This window comes from Oncorhynchus clarkii, chromosome 18, assembly GCF_045791955.1.
Source record: "Oncorhynchus clarkii lewisi isolate Uvic-CL-2024 chromosome 18, UVic_Ocla_1.0, whole genome shotgun sequence".
In the NCBI taxonomy this organism is placed as follows: Eukaryota; Metazoa; Chordata; class Actinopteri; order Salmoniformes; family Salmonidae; genus Oncorhynchus; species Oncorhynchus clarkii.
Window position 1 is genome coordinate 64,678,063 of NC_092164.1, and position 20,567 is coordinate 64,698,629.

At 44.8% G+C, this 20,567-nt stretch overlaps 1 protein-coding gene across 1 annotated transcript; it reads left to right on the forward strand.

The window, feature by feature from the left end:
• Window positions 1-4,013: 4,013 nt before the first annotated feature.
• On the forward strand, window positions 4,014-18,358 carry LOC139372767 (SH3-binding domain protein 5-like, b). The gene is made up of 6 exons (XM_071112567.1): window positions 4,014-4,277; window positions 4,682-4,744; window positions 6,155-6,283; window positions 11,325-11,486; window positions 16,711-16,884; window positions 17,490-18,358. The coding sequence occupies exons 1-6, from the start codon at window positions 4,029-4,031 to the stop codon at window positions 18,123-18,125; spliced, it is 1,413 nt and encodes a 470-aa protein (XP_070968668.1). The 5' UTR covers window positions 4,014-4,028; the 3' UTR covers window positions 18,126-18,358.
• The last annotated feature ends 2,209 nt before the right edge of the window (window positions 18,359-20,567 follow it).

Genomic DNA, 20,567 nt, shown 5'->3' on the forward strand with positions numbered 1-20,567 from the left:
CCAGTCTCCACAGAGGAACTCTAGAGCTCTGTCAGAGTGACTCTCGGGTTCTTGGTCTCCTCAGTCTTCAGTTTATTTGTGTTTTGTTTTCACTGTTATACATGGCTGTTCTGTGTGGGAAAGAATTCATGTTTGTGTCTGTCTCTTCATGCTGTGTGTTTTAGTTGATTGTGATACTGCACACGAATTGGTGGTCTGTTGTTTCTAATATTGTCCCCCCTTCCATCTCTCTTTCTCCTCACCTCTCTCTCTCTCGTCCCCCCTTTCACCCTCTCTTTCTCCTCACCTCTCTCTCTCTCGTCCCCCCTTTCACCCTCTCTTTCTACACACCTCTCTCTCTTGTTCCCCCTTTCCACCCTCTTTCTACACACCTCTCTCTCTTGTTCCCCCTTTCCACCTCTCTTTCTACACACCTCTCTCTCTTGTTCCCCCTTTCCACCCTCTCTTTCTACACACCTCTCTCTCTTGTCCCATCTTCCACCCTCTCTTTCTACACACCTCTCTCTCTTGTCCCATCTTCCACCCTCTCTTTCTACACACCTCTCTCTCTCTTGTCCCACCCTCTCTTTCTACACACCTCTCTCTCTCTTGTCCCCCCCTTCCTCCTCTGTCCTCACCTCTCTCTCTTGTCCCCCCCTTCCTCCTCTGTCCTCACCTCTCTCTCTTGTCCCCCCCTTCCTCCTCTGTCCTCACCTCTCTCTCTTGTCCCCCCCTTCCTCCTCTGTCCTCACCTCTCTCTCTTGTCCCCCCCTTCATCCTCTGTCCTCACCTCTCTCTCTTGTCCCCCCCTTCCTCCTCTGTCCTCACCTCTCTCTCGTCCCCCCGTCCACCATCTCTTTGTGTTTTTACTTGTCTCTTCCTCCTCTGTCCTCAGCCCTCTTTACCATTTTGATTACATTAATAGCTGACCTACCAGTCTGGGGCTACTCCCACACTAGAGGCTCATCCTTACATTACCATGCTAGACTAATGTGTTCCAAATGGCATCCTATTACTTATATAGTGCAGTAATTTACACCAGAGCCCTATGGTCCCTGGTCAAAAGTAGTGCACTACATAGGGAATAGGGTGCCATTTGGGACAAGGCTTAACTTCTACCTACTCTCTTTGTGTCTCTCAGAACCCAGTGCTGCCCCCCCCCCACAATCACAGACCAGATCAGACTATGGGCGCTGGAGAGAGATTGACAACAGTTCACTGAGGGTGAGGCCGTGTGTGTGTGTGTGTGTGTGTGTGTGTTTTAATACAAGCTTTCACAAGTAGATTTCTCTTTTTTTGTTTTTGTGATGAATATTGTCCGTCCCAACTAATGGTTGGTGAGATCATGCTCTCTCACCCAGGGGAAACCAGTGTCTCTTATCTCTGGTAATAACCATATGAGACGTGCCGTTAATAGGAATTCAGAATCAGTTGCTGGGAAAAACAGGCCGTAAGGCTTCAGTGCTTTGAAATGTAACCAGTTTGAGTAGGAGTGCTGATCTGGGATCAGGTCCCCTCTATCCATGTTAATACTAGTCATTGTTATCTAAAATATTATTTTTTTCTTCTTTTGTGTAGAAAAGTCTTGGCGGCCTTAGTGTTTTTTCGGATCACCTAGGGTGTAAATGTAAATTATTTATTGATGAAAATAATTCAAATGTTTTCATTTTCATTGTAAACTTAAGACTAAAACCAGACATAAAGTAGAAAATATAATGGACCTATATATATATTTTAATAAGATAATCGTTGAGAATTTACAATCACCAGAAAGAAAAGAGAAACCCGTACACTGCTCTTGCTCGTGCCATTGGCCACGCCCACCACCTATGTCCTACTTTGACCCATAAAAAAATCCTGACTCCCTACTCTGAGGCACTTTCTAAATACAGGCCCCAGGCCTGTATTTTTTCCCCTGCATTGTCCAATGGATCTCTAGCTACTCCCCGAGGACTTATAAAGTTGATTGATCTCTTTTGGCTTCATTTTCTTCCCCCAGTAGGTTATGACTGACATAAGGTGGCCTGTCCCTGTAGGATAGCACTCAGTCAATACAGGCTGTGTTGTTGTGAGCTGTAACCCCCTGCTCTCAGATGTGCTGTAAACTGGAATAGAGTGAAAGAGTATTGATGTCATCTGCCAGCTACCTGCGTCTGATTCATTCTTTCTGTGTCTCTCGCTCCTCTCTACTGTACCTCCCCGTCCTTTCTACCACTCTAACAATCTGTCCATCTCGGGAGTGCTGTATAACAAGTTCCTCTCCCAGGCTGACTTTGAGGTGTTAAGAGACAGGGCTCAGGTCAGATATCTTGTTGTTTTATTTTCTCTCACTCACTCTCTCTGGCTGTCAATGAACGTTATTGTAATGAAACAAGGGAGGAACTTGAGGTCTGAGGCGTAATTCCAACCTATGACGTTAGCTCCGGCTCCAGCTCAAGAGACATTACCGCTGATTTCTTGTGGGGAGCAGTGATTAACCGTGCATAATAAAATATACTCTTAAATGAATTACCCTGGCTACCGTCTTCTATCCATCCTCTGACGTTTTGAACCAATAAAACGGGTTGTAGATCAACAAATGTTACAATTCCATTACCATCATTAGCCTGACATGTAGCAATATTGTCTGACCTTCCTGGTCAAAAGTAGTGCACTACATAGGGAATAGGGTGCTATTTTGGGGCGCAGGCTCGTGTCTTATCACTTTTAACACATAATTCTCTCTGTCTGTATCTGTTCTCCAGGGGCTGCCTGGTGTGGCAGAACGTGGCTCACAGAGTGATTGTGGTTTCCCCCGCAGGGACACGGCGAAGTCAAGAGGTTCTGGAAATGACAGAAGAGTCACACTTGCCCCTTCTGTGTTATCATGAGAAAGGGATTACGAGAGGAAAACAGAAGGGGCATGAGAGAGGGATCAAGAGAGGAAAAGGAATAAGGAGATATATATATATTTACATTAAATTATATTTGTCCATAATGAGTTGGCTAGGAAAGACTGGTACCCAGGCTACAGTGACTGGTATTGGGAAAGACAAAATGGAGTAAGCAACTGCAACGACTTTATTTTTGTTGTTGATATTGTCTCCTTTTGGGTTGGTGGGACAAATGATATGAAGAAGTGTAGGACAGCCTGCAATGCTTGTAACTTTATGCATTACCAGAACTTTTCAGACATGAGTTGTATGCATTTCCTGAGTGGGCTCCTGAGTGGCGCAGTGGTCTAAGGAACTGCATCTCAGTACTATGAGGCTTAACTACAGACACTCTGGTTCGATTCCAGGCTGTATCACAACTGGCAGTGAGTTCCATATGGAATTGTATGGGTTTGGCTGGTGTAGGCCTTCATTGTAAATAAGAATTTGTTCTTAACTGACTTGCCTAGTTAAATAAAGATTCGGTAAATGTAATTGCAGAAGAGCCATGCATAAACATGTGGGGATTTAACATGCAAGTCTGCTATTAATGTAAAAAAAAAATACTATGATATGATTAAATCAAACATATCAATGAAACTATTTTAAACAAATGTTCACAGCTGATACATTCGACACCAAGCGCTATCAACACAGGGCAGTCGGAGTGATACAAAGCTTGTTTGACAGCCATATACATGTTTAATGCCTTCAAACGTATGTGTTTTTTGCTGATTTTTATCGTAAAAGTCATTATGACAAGAAGTCAGAAGGACCGGTTTGTCTACAGTAATTGTACTGGTTCAAGCTACGGGACAGATCATGTAATGACGTAATCTGGTGTAAGTGGAGCTACATTTTGAGTTGGTCACCTACCTGCAAATTCAGCGCGATACCAGCTAATAGCTAGCTAACCTTAGCTAGTTATCCAGCCAATTAACGCAATGCCTTGATGACAGCAGTTAGCTAGCTGACAACAGAGACCTAGCTGCTAGTTTAGCTAGGAATAGTTGCTCATTGCAAACGTGAATTTCCGACATGTGGTGCACGTAGCACGTATTTGTACATTTATACGACTTGCATAAATTGATGCTTCACCTCTGGGCGAGCAAACCCCCGAAACACAGTCGGCCACGAATGGAACCAGGGAGCTCGCGTGAAAGTCCATTCGGTTCCGGGGGTCCCGATCCGTCGGACATACGCGAGGAGACCCCCGGCGAAGAGGCTGAGGATGGGGACAACAGCATCCTGAGAGAAGGGGGAGGGAACGAAAACACTCTGGACAACATGAAAACAGAGTGTGAGGATGATGATGACACTGGGAAAAATGTTGATGCTGCTAATGAAGAAGGCAAATATGAAGAGGAATTGGACCCTAGAATTCAGGCAAGTTTAGAATTTTATTAAACGTGTCTGTAGTACAGAAGCCGGTACAGTATCTGACTTCTTTCATGTTTCTCATTGCAAACCCATGCTCCATACTGCTTATATTCCGCTGTCAATATAGCGACATTAGCTGTAAATAACCATAGACAAAACTAAATGTCAGTATGGCAGACTCTTGCATCATTTAGCTTAAATGCAATTTAAATCCCACATCCCACGCATTGCAAATGGCTTCCACAATTTCACAGGGATTTATTTCATACTTATTGTAATGAAGTTTATGGCCAGGCCAAACCCAATATGAAACATTCTTTCTTATTATGATGAAGGCCAGTCCCAATACTAAATCTTTACCCTTTTTTTTTCTCTCTCTCTCTCTCTTTCTTTCTCTCTCTCTCTCTCAGGAGGAGCTAGAGCACCTCAATCAGGCCAGTGATGAAATCAACAAGCTGGAACTGAAACTGGATGTGAGTGAGCTTTTTGTCAGCTAGCCTCATAACCCAGAATCACATCTAACATGTCTGGGGAGTCTAGGTCTATTTGTCCCAGAACAGACTATCAGCCACACAACCCAACACGGTACGGTGTCTGTATGACTGATAGTCAGTTTATAAAACATTAAAAACACCTGCTCTTTCCATGACCGACTGACCAGGTGACTCCAGCTGAAAGCTATGATCCCTTATTGATGTTATCGACACTTCAATCGGTGTAGATAAAGGGAAGGAGAAAGGTTAAAGAAGGATTTTTAAGCCTTGAGATAATAGAGACATGGGTTGTGTTTTGTTGCCATTCAGAAGGCCACACATACAAGAACTGCAACACTTGCTGGGTTTTTCCACGCAACAATTTCCCGTGTGTATCAAGAATGGTCCACCACCCAAAGGACATCCAGTCAACTTGACACAACTGTGGGGAGCGTTGGAGTCAACATGGGCCAGCACGCGTTCGACATGCCCCAACAGGGAAAAAGGGAAGGTGTTCCTAATGTTTGGTATACCCAGTGTATGCTAGTGCTATACTTTATAAGCTGTCTTTCTTGGGGCGTAGCCTACTCACTCTTTCTCTTGGTGTTGACATAGACAATGTCATGTGATTCATGTCTCACTAAGCCGCAAGGTCCTCGTCAACACACTCTTAATTCACTGCACACAGTAATGTAAAGGCTTACCTTTACACATGTTGTTATTGAGCAGAGGTCAGAGAAGCAGTGTGAAGGAGATGACTTACTTCCCTTGCCTCAAGGTCTATTGTGAAGACCTCTTGAGGATTGTTATTGAAGTGATATAATTTGATGGTAGCCTATCAATTACAGTACTGCGCTATGAGGTTATCTGGGGAATCAAATCAAATCTAATTTATTTATATAGCCCTTCGTACATCAGCTGATATCTCAAAGTGCTGTACAGAAACCCTGCCTAAAACCCCAAACAGCAAGCAATGCAGGTGTAGAAGCACGGTGGCTAGGAAAAACTCCCTAGAAAGGCCAAAACCTAGGAAGAAACCTATAGAGGAACCAGGCTATGTGGGGTGGCCAGTCCTCTTCTGGCTGTGCCGGGTGGAGATTATAACAGAACATGGCCAAGATGTTCAAATGTTCATAAATGACCAGCATGGTCGTATAATAATAAGGCAGAACAGTTGAAACTGGAGCAGCAGCACGGCCAGGTGGACTGGGGACAGCAAGGAGTCATGTCAGGTAGTCCTGGGGCATAGTCCTAGGGCTCAGGTCCTCCGAGAGAGAGAAAGAAAGAGAGAAGGAGAGAATTAGAGAACGCACACTTAGATTCACACAGGACACCGAATAGGACAGGAGAAGTACTCCAGATATAACAAACTGACCCCAGAATGAATGGGAATGTCTCTCTCCCCTTCAGGATGCTAGGTCCAGCTACAGGAGGATCCTCACTGACTCAGCCAGGAAGCTCAATGCTCAGGGCTCCCAGCTAGGGACCTGCATTGAGAAGGCCAGGCCCTACTACGAAGCCCGCAGACTAGCCAAAGAGGTTGGTGTTTGTGTGGGGTTGTGTGTCGGACTGGATGTGTGTTTTGAGTGGTGTTTGGGGGCTCATCGAAAGGTTTTTAATATTATCTCTGGTGTGGCAAAATATCCATTTAGTTACCCAGCCTCTGTCAACCTACAGTGCCTTCGGAAAAGTATTCAGACCCCTTGACTTCAATCTACACAGAGTACCACATAATGACAAAGCAAAAACAGTTTTTTGGAAAAATGGTGCCGAAGAACATGGCTGACATTTTACATTCTCCACCAATTGTGCTATTTTATGTTTTTTTGCGTTTTGTGTAACTTTATTTTTTTTAGCTTATTGTGTACGTAATGTTGCTGCTACCGTCTCTTATGACCAAAAAACTGGAAGAAAAATGTTCCTTTAACGAGTCTGACGAGAAGGATATCCTGCTTTCACTGGAACAGGCCCAGATCCATGCCTTTTGCGTGAAGAAAAGGGGACGCAGAGCGGGGATCCTTCTGAGAATCCGGAGGCGAGCGAGGACTCCCAGTGCCTTCCGTTCTTGCTAACGTGCAATCATTGGAAAATAAAATTGATTACCTGCTATGGAGATTATCCTACCAACGGGACATTAAAAACTGTAACATCTTATGTTTCACAGAGAAGTGGCTGAACGAAAATACGGACAATGTAGAGCTAGCGGGATTTTCCATGCGCCGGCAGAACAGAGACGCTACCTCTGGTAAGATGATGAGTGAGGGTGTGTGTCTTTTTGTCAATAACAGCTGGTGCGCGATGTCTAATATTTAAAAAAGTCTCGGTATTGCTCGCCTGAGGTAGAGTACCGTATGATAAGCTGCAGACCACACTATCTACCAAGAGAGTCCTCATTTGTATTATTCGTAGCCGTCTATTTACCACCTCAAAACGATGCTGGCACTAAGACCGCTCTCAACCAACTCTATAAGGCCATAAGCAAAGAAGAAAATGCTCACCCAGAAGCGGCGCTCCTAGTGGCCGGGGACTTTAATGCAGACAAACTTAAATCAGTTTTGCCAAATTTTTACCAGCAAGTTACATATCCAACCAGGGGAGGGGGAAAAAATCCTAGACCACTTTTACTCCACACACAGAGATGCATACAAAGCTCTCCCCCGCCCTCCATTTGGCAAATCTGACACATTTTATCCAGAGAATCTTGTTTCTCATGATCTGAGAGTCTTTAGGTGCCTTTTGGCAAATTCCAAGCGAGCAAACTCCAAGTGTGCCTTTTACTGAGGAGTGGTTGCCGTCTGGCCACTCTACCATAAAGCCCTAATTGGTGGAGTGCCGCAGAGATGGGAGAACCCTCCAAAAGGACAACCATCTCCGGAGGAACTCTGGAGCTCTGTCAGAGCGACCATCATATTCTTGGTCACCTCCCTGACCAAGGCTCTTCTCCCCCGATTGCTCAGTTTGGCTGGGCGTCCAGCTCTAGGAAGAGTCTTGGTGGTTCCAAACTTCTTCCATTTAAGAATGATGGAGGCCACTGTGTTCTTGGGGACCTTCAAGGCTGCAGACATTTTTTGGTACCCTTCCCCACATCTGTGCTTCGACAAAATCCTGTCTTGGAGCTCTACGGACAATTCCTTTGACCTTATGGCTTGGTTTTCGCTCTGACATGCACTGTCAACTGAGGGACCTTATATTGACAGGTGTATACCTTTCCAAAATCATGTCCAATCAATTGAATTAACCACAGGTGAACTCCAATCAAGTTGTAGAAACATCCCAAGGATGATCAATGGAAACAGAATGCACCTGAGCTCAATTTCAAGTCTCATAGCAAAGGGTTTGAATAGTTATGTAAAATATGGTATTTCTGATTTTAATACATTTTCTAACATTTTCAAAAAACAGTTTTCGCTTTGTCATGATGGGATATTTTTTGTGTGTGTGTGTGTGTGTGTGTGTATATTGCTGAGGACTTTTTTAAAAGGTATTTAATCAATAAAATAAGTGTGTAACATAACAAAATGTCGAAGGGTTTGAATACGATCCGAAGGCACTGTATATTTGCATAACTTAATCCACACACACGAATGTGTAAAAAAAAAAAACAACATTTCATTAAGATTCTTATATGAATTTAACCTTCCAAGTTGTTGTTATAGACGTAGTACATGAAGCCGTCTAATGAGTCATCCTTATTGATTACGTAAAAACAATTTAACCTTTGGAAGGTGAACTTTTCACCCCAGTCTTGAGGTCCCTTGGTGAAACGGGGCACGAGTGCCAGTCCATGTTTAATCAGCGTTGCGAAGGGTATTTCCAAACTGTAATTAGAACTAATGGAAATATTTCGTGTAACCCTCAGGGATCTAATTGAAACCAATTAAGTAAATCATGGATTGGAAATGTGATCTGGTTAGCAGCAACCAACCTCACGGCCAATGCTATGAAAATGCAGCAGAGGAAAGGAGAAGACACTGGGATCAGCATTTCTTCTAGACATTTAGCTTTGTCTGTGTCTGTGTCTATGTCTGTGTCTATGTCTGTGTCTGTGTCTGTGTCTGTGTCTGTGTCTGTGTCTGTGTCTGTGTCTATGTCTGTGTCTATGTTTGTGTCGTCTGTGTCTATGTCTGTCTATGTCTGTGTCTATGTCTGTCTATGTCTGTGTCTGTGTCTATGTCTGTCTATGTCTGTGTCTATGTCTGTCTATGTCTGTGTCTATGTCTGTCTATGTCTGTGTCTATGTCTGTCTATGTCTGTGTCTATGTCTGTCTATGTCTGTGTCTGTGCTTAAGGAAACTGGCACCGTGTGACCAATGTTATGAAAATCTACATTTGCCTTTTTGGAATGTATTCACACCCGTTGACTTATTCCACATTTTGTTGTGTTACAGCTTCATTTTAAAATGGATTAAATTGAGATGTATTTTCACTGACTTATACACAAACCCCTTAATGTCAACGTGGAATTACAGCGCCTTCAGAATGTATTCACGCCTCTTGACTTAGTCCACATGTTGTTGTGTTACAGCCTGAATTTATAATTAATATAATAGTTGTGTTTATCTATTTTGAATTCAGGCTATATCTTTTTTTTCTTTTTTTCTCTCACTGTCTTCTTGGTAAGCAACTCCAGATTGCAGATTTGGCCTTGTGTTTTAGGTTATTGTCCTGCTGAAAGGTGACTTCGTCTCCCAGTGTCTGGTGGAAAGCAGACTAAACCAGGTTTTCCTCAAGGATTTTGCCTGTGCTTAGCTCATTTACGTAGATCCTGAAACTCTCCAGGGCTTAACGATTACAAGCATACCCATAACATGATGCAGCCACCACTATGCTTGCAAGTATGGAGAGTGGTACTCAGTGTTGTATTGGATTTACCCCAAACATAACGCTTTATATTCATGACATAAAGTTAATTTCCTTCCCACATATTTTGCATTATTACTTTAGTTTCTTGTTGCAAACAGGATGAATGTTTTGGAATATTTATATTCTGTACAGGTTTCCTTCTTTTCACTCTGTCAGTTAGGTTAGTATTATAGAGTAACTACAATGTTGTTGATCCGTCTGTGGTTTTCTCCTATCACAGCCATTAAACTGTTTTAAAAGTCACCATTGTCCTCATGTTGACATCCCTGAGCGGTTTCCTTCCTCTCCTGCAACTGAGTTAGGAAGGACTCCTGTATCTTTGTAGTGACTGGGTGTATTGATACACCAACCAACGTGTAGTTAATAACTTCACCACGCTCAAAGGGAAATTCAGCGTCTTCTTTTTTATTTAATCTACCAATAGGTGCCCTTCTTTGCGAGGCATTGAAAAAAACTCCCTGGTCTTTGTGGTTGAATGTGTTTTTTGAAATTCACTTCTCGATTGAGGGACCTTACAGATAATTGTATGTGCGAGGTACAGAGTTGAGGTACTCATTCAAAAATCATGTTAAACGCTATTGTACACAGGGTAAGTCCATGCAAATTTATGTGACTTGTTAAGCACATTTTTCGTCCTCCAACCTATTTCTGTTTGCCATAACAAAGGGGTTGAATACTTCTTAACTCAAGACATTGCAGCTTTTCATTTTTCAATCCATTTTGAATTCAGGCTGTAACACAACAAAATGTGGAATAAGAATAAGTCAAGGGAGTGCGAATTCTTTCTGAAGGCCCTGTAGAGGAGAAAAGTAGAAAGAATCTGGGCGGTATAATTTCCCAGGCATTTAGATGTTAACTACGTAGACGTCTATTCAGGAGACAAGACAACCAAGCACTTTTTTTTTTTTAAACATTTTTATTATTCTGTCCACAAAACAGTTGCTTGGTTCGACCTGGCACACGTCTGACTGCTATTGAGCGAGAGAGACAGTCAAGGGAACCGTGTCACAAAAATTATTAGAACTGGTGTTCAAGAGTGAAGCAGTCATCAATCTTTGCCTGACGACCCTAAACTTTGGGCAACCTTGTGCGTCTATCCGGCCCCGCCCCCTCCTGCTGATGCGGCCTCTTTCCGGCCCCGCCCCCTCCTGGGATTCTGAGGCACCTTGGGCGTGTTCCAAATGGCACCCTATTCCCTTTATAGTGCACTACTTTTGACCAGGGCCTATAAGGGTAGTAGTGCACTATATATAGGGAATAGTGTGCCACTTGGGACCTACACCTCGTCTCGAAGTGCCCCTCTCCTTCTCCCTAAACCAACATGGACAAATCTTCCCCCTCTCTGGCTTTGACATAATTTACCAACTAGAATGACTAGAATACGATGAGGATCAGTCATTTTCATGGTTCACTTCTCTATGATTTGTAGCTGTTGCTGCTGTCTTCTTGTTTTATAGCTGGTGATGGGGAGACTTCCTGTTTTCCTGTCACCACCACCATCATTCTCCTGATTTTAGAGGCTAATCCTAACTTCCATTTAAATCAGATTTTAATTTAGTCATGGATTGATGTCAATGGGAATTACATTTGAACTTTACTGTAAGTAAGGATTTGCCCCTTAGTAATTGGTTTGTCGTCTGGTTGGTTGTGGTGTCTCTCTTACTATGATTCATTGTAGTGTCCTTAGCTGAACTATGATTGGTTGTTGTTTTCATAGGCCCAGCAGGAGACGCAGAAGGCAGCGTTGCGGTACGAGAGAGCCGTCTCCATGCATACGGCTGCCAGGGAGATGGTGTACGTGGCAGAGCAGGGGCTCCTGGCAGACAGAAACACTCTGGACCCCACCTGGCAGGAGATGCTCAACCACGCCACCTCCAAGGTACAGGGAGGGAGGAGGGGGACCTCCAAGGTACAGGGAGAGAGGAGGGGGACCTCCAAGGCACAGGGAGAGAGGAGGGGGACCTCCAAGGCACAGGGAGGGAGGAGGGGGACCTCCAAGGCACAGGGAGGGAGGAGGGGGTCCTCCAAAGCACAGGGAGAGAGGAGGGGGACCTCCAAGGCACAGGGAGGGAGGAGGGGGTCCTCCAAGACACAGGGAGAGAGGAGGGGGACCTCCAAGGCACAGGGAGGGAGGAGGGGGTCCTCCAAGGCACAGGGAGAGAGGAGGGGGACCTCCAAGGCACAGGGAGGGAGGAGGGGGACCTCCAAGGCACATGGAGGGAGGAGGGGGACCTCCAAGGCACAGAGAGAGAGGGGGACCTCCAAGGCACAGGGAGAGAGGAGGGGGACCTCCAAGGCACAGGGAGAGAGGAGGGGGACCTCCAAGGCACATGGAGGGAGGAGGGGGACCTCCAAGGCACATGGAGGGAGGAGGGGGACCTCCAAGGCACAGAGAGAGAGGAGGGGGACCTCCAAGGCACAGAGAGAGAGGAGGGGGGCCTCCAAGGCACAGGGAGAGAGGAGGGGTGCCTCCAAGGCACAGGGAGAGAGGAGGGGTGCCTCCAAGGCACAGGGAGAGAGGAGGGGTGCCTCCAAGGCACAGGGAGAGAGGAGGGGTGCCTCCAAGGCACAGGGAGAGAGGAGGGGGGCCTCCAAGGCACAGGGAGAGAGGAGGGGGACCTCCAAGGCACAGGGAGAGGACAGGTCGTAGCTGTGGCTGACCAGGAGTGCTGCTTTGTGAATACAGGACCAGGGCTATTCAACTCTGGTTCTGGTGGGCCGAAACAACACTTCTGGTTTCATTTTCTCCTTCTAATCCGCGACTGATTCAGACGTGGTATGGCAGGTGAGGGGTTAACTACCAGGTAGAAAGAAAAACCCATTAGTACTTCAACCCAAAGTCCAGGAGTTGGTTTGTACTAGATAGTGAAAACTTGTGGCTGATAGTGCTGAGAGATTAGTGAGAGATTAGTGAGAGATTAGTGAGAGATTAGTGAGAGATTAGTGTGAGATTAGTGTGAGATTAGTGAGAGATTAGTGAGAGATTAGTGAGAGATTAGTGAGAGATTAGTGAGAGATTAGTGAGAGATTAGTGAGAGATTAGTGAGAGATTAGTGAGAGATTAGTGAGAGATTAGTGAGAGATTAGTGAGAGATTAGTGAGAGATTCGTGAGAGATTAGTGCTTTTTGAGGTCCGTTTGTTTGATTATTATTTTTAAATATCAAGGTTTTCAATTTCAGTTTCGCCAACAAAAAAAAATTACACATGTATTATGAAAAATTGACATTTATTTTACCTTTATTTAGCTAGACAAGTCAGTTAAGAACAAATTCTTATTTTCAATGACGGCCTAGGAACAGTGGGTTAACTGCCTGTTCAGGGGCAGAACGACAGATTTGTACTTTGTCAGCTCGGGGATTCGAACTTGCAACCTTCCGATTACTAGTCCAACGCTCTAACCACTAGGCTACCCTGCCTTTGGAAATGCCAAAGGCCAAAATAGTGGACATTCAATTGCCAAAACGTTGAAAATATCCCCTTGTCTCTGTCAGGTCCACGTGGGGTAGACCTTATTATTTTTAATGTCATACTCGACTCTGCTCAGCCAGCCAGCCAGTGTTATCTCTGTGTTCCCCATACTGTACTGTCTTTAGTCATCTTATTTAGCTAGCCTGTCTAACGATGCTGCAGAGCTGTCTGACAAAATCATTTTACTACTTCTTCAAAGTAGATAAGGTATACTTTCACGAACTGTCTCTATCCCTCTCTCTCATCTTTGTGTTGTTTACAGTCCTCTCTCGTACATTAAGGTAGCAGGCGTTAAAGTGTATCCATCTCTGTCCGAGACGGAAATAACAGGCGCAATGGATTATGGTCATGTAGTTAATTACCACGTTTGTTTAGTTTGTTGTTGAACTAGGTTGATTATTTGCCTAACTCCCTTCAGCGTACCACATAGTTATTGACTTCTCTCTAGAGAAACAGCGCGTCGGGCTGAAAAACCCCTAAATGGAATTCAAATAATTTAACTGACATCGGTCAACTAGTTTAATAACCACAAAAAAACTGAAATTTCAGTTAATCGCTCAGCACTAGTGGCTAAAGCTATATCTATGGCAGACCGATAAGACCGAGGACAGGTCTATAGAAGACCGATAAGAAGACCGAGGACAGGTCTATAGAAGACCGATAAGAAGACTGAGGACAGGTCTATAGAAGACCGAGGGCAGGTCTGTAGAAGACCGAGGGCAGGTCTGTAGAAGACCGAGGGCAGGTCTGTAGAAGACCGAGGGCAGGTCTGTAGAAGACCGAGGGCAGGTCTGTAGAAGACCGAGGGCAGGTCTGTAGAAGACCGAGGGCAGGTCTGTAGAAGACCGAGGACAGGTCTGTAGAAGACAGAGGACAGGTCTGTAGAAGACAGAGGACAGGTCTGTAGAAGACAGAGGACAGGTCTGTGGCAGACAGAGGACAGGTCTGTGGCAGACAGAGGACAGGTCTGTGGCAGACAGAGGACAGGTCTGTGGCAGACAGAGGACAGGTCTGTGGCAGACAGAGGACAGGTCTGTGGCAGACAGAGGACAGGTCTGTGGCAGACAGAGGACAGGTCTGTGGCAGACAGAGGACAGGTCTGTGGCAGACAGAGGACAGGTCTGTGGCAGACAGAGGACAGGTCTGTGGCAGACCGAGGACAGGTCTGTGGCAGACGGAGGACAGGTCTATGGCTGACCGATAAGAAGACATAGAGGGCTGAAACACTTCTATTTTTATTTTTAATTCTCTCTTTCTCACCACGGACGGATTGAGACACAGACGGACTAGACAATGACAGAGGGTAGTGCGTACGGCCCAGTACATCACCGGGAACAAGCTTCCAGCCATGCAGGACCTCTATACCAGGCAGTGTCAGAGGAAGGTCCTAAAAATGGTCAAAGACTCCAGTCACCCTAGTTATAGACTGTTCTCTCTACGACCGCACGGCAAGCGGTACCGGAGCGCCAAGTCTAGGTCCAAGAGGCTCCATAACAGCTTCTACCTCCAAGCAATAAGACTCCTGAACATCTAATGAAATGGCCACCCGGACTATTTACATTGACACCCCCCCCCCCCCCATGTACAAATTCCCTCGACTAACCTGTGTCCTCACACATTGACTTGGTTCCTGTACCCCTTATATATATATAGCCTCGTTATTTTAAATGTTTTTAACTTTAGTTTATTTAGTAAATATTTTCTTAACCAACAATGCAGTTCAAGAAATCGAGTTAAGGGCTTGTAAAGTAATCATTTCACAGTAAAGTGTTGTATTGGGTGCATGTGACAAAATTTGATTTGATGACCCAGTCCTGGAGTTGATTATCTCAGTACTAGATAACCACTAGCTTACTAGTGGCTAAAGCTTATCTATCACTAGCTTACTAGTGGCTAAAGCTTATCTATCACTAGCTTACTAGTGGCTAAAGCTTATCTATCACTAGCTTACTAGTGGCTAAAGCTTATCTATCACTAGCTTACTAGTGGCTAAAGCTTATCTATGGTAGACGGTGAATGATGGTGGAGGGGAAAGGGTGTGAGAACTATCAATCTCTTCATCCTACAAGTAGTGTAGTTGAATCAGGTGTGAAACGTTAAGCCTCTTCGTCGGGAGTGGATGTTTTAAGGAGGTCTGTTTACTATGTCTCCCAGCATGGTGCAGGGGGACAGACACTCTCTGTGCTTAATTCATGTGGACCAGTACTCTTTATAAAGATCAAGGTCGGACGTCCTCGTTCTCATGTAATGGAGTGCCGCTATTCTGTTCTGCTATGAAAGTGATTTTCAGGGCACTTAACGTGTGTGTATGTATATATATCTATTCTGTGTGTGTGTGTGTGTGTGTATGTATATATATATATACATATATATACATACATACATACATACATACATACATACATACATACATACATACATACATACATACATACATACATACATACATACATACATACATACATACATACATACATACATACATACATACATACATACATACATACATACATACATACATACATACATACATACATACATACATACATACATACATACATACATACATACATACATACATACATACATACATACATACATACATACATACATACATACATACATACATACATACATACATACATACATACATACATACATACATACATACATACATACATACATACATACATACATACATACATACATACATACATACATACATACATACATACATACATACATACATACATACATACATACATACATACATACATACATACATACATACATACATACATACATACATACATACATACATACATACATACATACATACATACATACATACATACATACATACATACATACATACATACATACATACATACATACATACATACATACATACATACATACATACATACATACATACATACATACATACATACATACATACATACATACATACATACATACATACATACATACATACATACATACATACATACATACATACATAGACCTGTCCTCAGTCTTTATATGTATATGTGTATATATACCGTTTAAGAATATATATATGTGTGAGACTCTTTTTTTTTTTGTAGTTTTTTTTTTTTATGTTTAAATTTATTTCTCCCCATTTTCGTGGTGTCCAATTGTTTAGTAGCTACTATCTTTGTCTCATCGCTACAACTCCCGTACGGGCTCAGTAGAGACGAAGGTTGAAAGTCATGCGTCCTCCGATACACAACCCAGCCAAGCCGCACTGCTTCTTAACACAGCGAGCATCCAACCCTGAAGCCATTCACACCAATGTGTCGGAGGAAACAGTGGGTTGATGCTGATGATTGATGGGGACAGAGGCACCTAGAGAGTGACGGCAGGTTGATGCTGATGATTGATGGGGACAGAGGCACCTAGAGAGAGTGACGGCAGGTTGATGCTGATGATTGATGGGGAAAGAGACACCTAGAGAGAGTGACGGCAGGTTGATGCTGATGATTGATGGGGAAAGAGACACCTAGAGAGAGTGACGGCAGGTTGATGCTGATGATGATGATGTCCAAAGGCATGACCGACGGCTGCTGATGGTGTGTGTGTGTGTGTGTGTGTGTGTGTGTGTCTTCCCCAGGTTAACGAGGCAGAGGAGGAGCGGCTGCGGAGTGAGAGGGAGCACCAGCGGGTCACTCAGCTGTGCCAGGAGGCAGAACAACGTGTCCAGACCCTCCAGAAATCCCTCAAGAGGTTCATCATCAAGTCCAAACCTTATTTCGAGCTCAAGGCTCAGTTCAACCACCTACTAGAGGTGAGTAGCCTCGTCTCAGACAGAATGACCCATAGGGCAGAAGCTTATCTCTCTAAATGAGTTCACGATCGTACTCGCTGTAGGATAGTCAGTACATTCTAACTGTATCAATCTGCCAGTGTGATGTTACAGCAACACTTCAACTGCTTGTGTTGAGTCCACAACTGCTTGAGTCCACTATAAAGCTGCGGTGTCCCTCATGGTTTGGTGCTACGACCATTCTCTTTCTGATCGGCCATGTTTTAAGCAACACGTGACCCACTAGTTTGAGAACCCCGACCACAGCTGTATGTAATGTAACAGTATAAGTTTAAACCGTCCCCTCGCCCATACCCGGGCGCGAACCAGGGACCCTCTGCACACATCAACAGTCACCCTCGAAGCATCGTTACCCATCGCTCCACAAAAACTCCCGTTTTTAATTTCAACGAAACCAGACCGGCTGCGCGAGATGCTCGCGCTGCTCAGCATTAAAAATAACACTGTTCTATTTTCAAGATTTCGACAAGCGGGCTCGCCCAAGAACACTTACTTAAAAAAAAAAATTACAGTGAAACATTTTTGGGGTTCAAATCCTGTTACTTCAACTTCCTTTTTTTTGACAGGAGCACAAGGCAAAGGTGGTGCAGCTGGAAGAACGCGTTGCAAGAGTAAAAATGCGCTACTCCGTCGCCCTGCGCAACCTGGAGCAAATCAGCGAGCAGATCCATGCCCAGAGGGGGCGTGTCCGAGCCACCAGGGCCCGCCCCGTAGCTTGCGGTGGGCGGAGCTCCCCAGTGGGGGCGGAGGCTGAGGTCAAAGCTGCGGTCGGGGTTCAGGTTGGAGGAGCATGTGGCGGAGGAGGAGGGTTGGAGGAGAAGGACTGGGCTGATGGAGAGAAGACCAGGCAGTGGGTGGAGAGACACAGAGAGCAGGGCTGGGGTCACAGGGAGAGGGGGGAGGCAGGGTCAGACTCCATGTCTGTCATCAGCCTCCAGACCATCGCCTCGGACCTGGAGAAGTGCGACTCGGTGGGGCACCTGGGGGACCTGAGTGACGTGAGCAGCCTGATGGGAGAGGACTGGGAGAGGCACCGGTCCCTGATGGCTGAGAACAGAGATAGTAACCCAAGGGCAGAGGAGAGAGTTGTGAGGGAGGTGGACATCCCTGCTCCAAGGCAGGATAGATTGGAGGTGGTGAGGGGGACGAGAGGGAGACAGGAGAGCTTTGTCAAGCAGCACCACAGAAGTGTGAGTTTGTGAGACCAGAATAGAAGGCACTGTGTGATGAATGATCAGATAAAGGAATGAAATCAAGAGAGAGCAAAGAATACAGACGGCGATTGTGGAAATTCTGTTTGAGGGATTGAAATGTAGAACACTGACAATGAGTCCCAAATAGAACCCTATTCCCTACATAGTGCACCACTTTTGACCGGGGCCTATAGGGAATAGGTTGCAATTTGGCACACAACCCTGCATCATTGTGACACTGCAGAGGGAGGGTGGCTGGTACGTCATGCACACAGAGAGAGAAGAAGTGGTGTCAGGCGATTCACTAGGTCCTTGTGGGACTTGTAGTTCCTACACTCTAATCCGTCTATTGTTCAACACCAGTAAGATATCAGTGACCTGAGGTAAAGCTAGTCTTGTGCGTGTAAATACAGAGACATAATAGATAACATACTCAGAACTTTACTAGCAGTTTCACACACAGCTGAACGTTTTAAGCAACAACGTTTATTTCCATATTTAATGCCTAGTGGTTAGAGAGTTGGACTAGTAACCGGAAGGTTGCCAGTTCAAATCCCCCAAGCTGACAAAGGTACAAATCTGTCGTTCTGCCCCTGAACAGGCAGTTAACCCACTGTTCCATCATTGAAAATAAGAAGTTGTTCTTAACTGACTTGCCAAGTTAAATAAAGGTAAATAAAAAAATAAAAGATTATCAATGCTATTTCGATATTGGTCCCTTAAAAAAGCCCTTTGTGCTTTTTTTCCCAAATTGATTGAATTACCACAGAATTCGGTTTCCGCTCGTCCTTGGAATGAACCAAAGGTGTTCTCTCTCTCTCCCTCTTGAGTAAAAATAGATTTTAAAACATTTTAATTTAGTTATTAGACCTGTTTTGTGTTTTTACCCCCAGTAGAATGTTCTGGAAATGCTCCCAGCACCTCGAGGGTCAACAACTCCCTCAGACACCAGACTGTAGAGAATGTCTCTGTCACTCACATTGACCTAACACTTCTCTGACCTTTCACAATCCCTGCTTTCTGTCGGGAAAAAAAAATGCGTCTGCTATCCTGATCTGACACAAGAACGTGTGTCCAAAATGGGACCCTATTCCATATGTAGTGCACTACTTTTGACAAGGGCACATTTTTGAGTTCTGGTGAAAAATAGTGCACTATATAGGGAATAGGGGGACATTTAGGACTCATACAAGATGTTACACTGCATGGTGGGAAATGGTTCTAATTAACACATTTTTAGTATTGCGTAAACCATAAAGTACTTTTTTTTTTTTGAGGAACATCAAAAATAAGATTTTAATTTTACTCAAATGTATTTTAAGTGCCTGTGAACCACCCTAATTTTTATTTTTTTTACATATTCTGAGTGTAATGCCCCATTAATGTCTTTGATGACATTTTTTGTAATCAGGGAATCCCAATTCTAACCATTAATTATTTAATTTCTTAACTGTCTTCCTTTTTAATAGTGAGACAATTTTTAGTGAAGTTTTCATTGTTTTAGATTTAAATACTTTACCAGTGTTTTACCATAGTTAACATTGTTGACAAATGTACCTGCATTTCACCTACTCATAACGCCACTAAATTGTGTTGTAGTGCAACGCCTGGGTGTAGTAGATGGCTACGTTGCTTTTGTATCGGGGTTTTCACTTCCTGGGGTTATTTTTGAACCAGTTTCTTCTCTTGTTCATTTTGTACCTGTTGACGGGTACCTTACCTTGATTTTATTGATCTCACCAGACACGGACACTAAATCACTACACTAGAGAGACACAGAGAAGGAGGTAGAGAGGGAGGTAGAGAGGGAGGTAGAGAGGGAGGTAGAGAGGGAGGTAGAGAGGGAGGTAGAGAGGGAGGTAGAGAGGGAGGTAGAGAGGGAGGTAGAGAGGGAGGTAGAGAGGGAGGTAGAGAGGGAGGTAGAGAGGGAGGTAGAGAGGGAGGTAGAGAGGGAGGTAGAGAGGGAGGTAGAGAGGGAGAGAGGGAGGGAGAGGGAGAGAGGGAGGGAGAGAGGGAGGGAGAGGTAGAGAGGGAGGGAGAGGGGTAGAGAGGGAGGGAGAGGGGTAGAGAGGGAGGGAGAGGGGTAGAGAGGGAGGGAGAGAGGGAGGGAGAGAGGTAGAGAGGTAGAGAGGGAGGGAGAGAGGTAGAGAGGGAGGGAGAGGGGTAGAGAGGGAGGGAGAGGGGTAGAGAGGGAGGGAGAGGGGTAGAGAGGGAGGGAGAGGGGTAGAGAGGGAGGGAGAGGGGTAGAGAGGGAGGGAGAGGGGTAGAGAGGGAGGGAGAGAGGGAGGGAGAGAGGTAGAGAGGGAGGGAGAGAGGTAGAGAGGGAGGGAGAGAGGTAGAGAGGGAGGGAGAGAGGTAGAGAGGGAGGTAGGTAGAGAGAGAGAGAGGGAGGGAGGGAGGTAGGTAGGTAGAGGGAGAGGGAGGGAGGTAGGTAGAGGGAGAGAGGTAGAG

Bases quoted from the DNA above. Each gene is read 5' to 3' on its own strand.
- LOC139372767 (XM_071112567.1), top strand. From the start codon at position 4,029: ATGGAACCAGGGAGCTCGCGTGAAAGTCCATTCGGTTCCGGGGGTCCC. The intron at 4,745-6,154 runs GTGAGTGAGCTT...TCTCCCCTTCAG, and splicing joins AGCTGGAACTGAAACTGGAT to GATGCTAGGTCCAGCTACAG. The intron at 16,885-17,489 runs GTGAGTAGCCTC...TTTTTTTGACAG, and splicing joins AGTTCAACCACCTACTAGAG to GAGCACAAGGCAAAGGTGGT.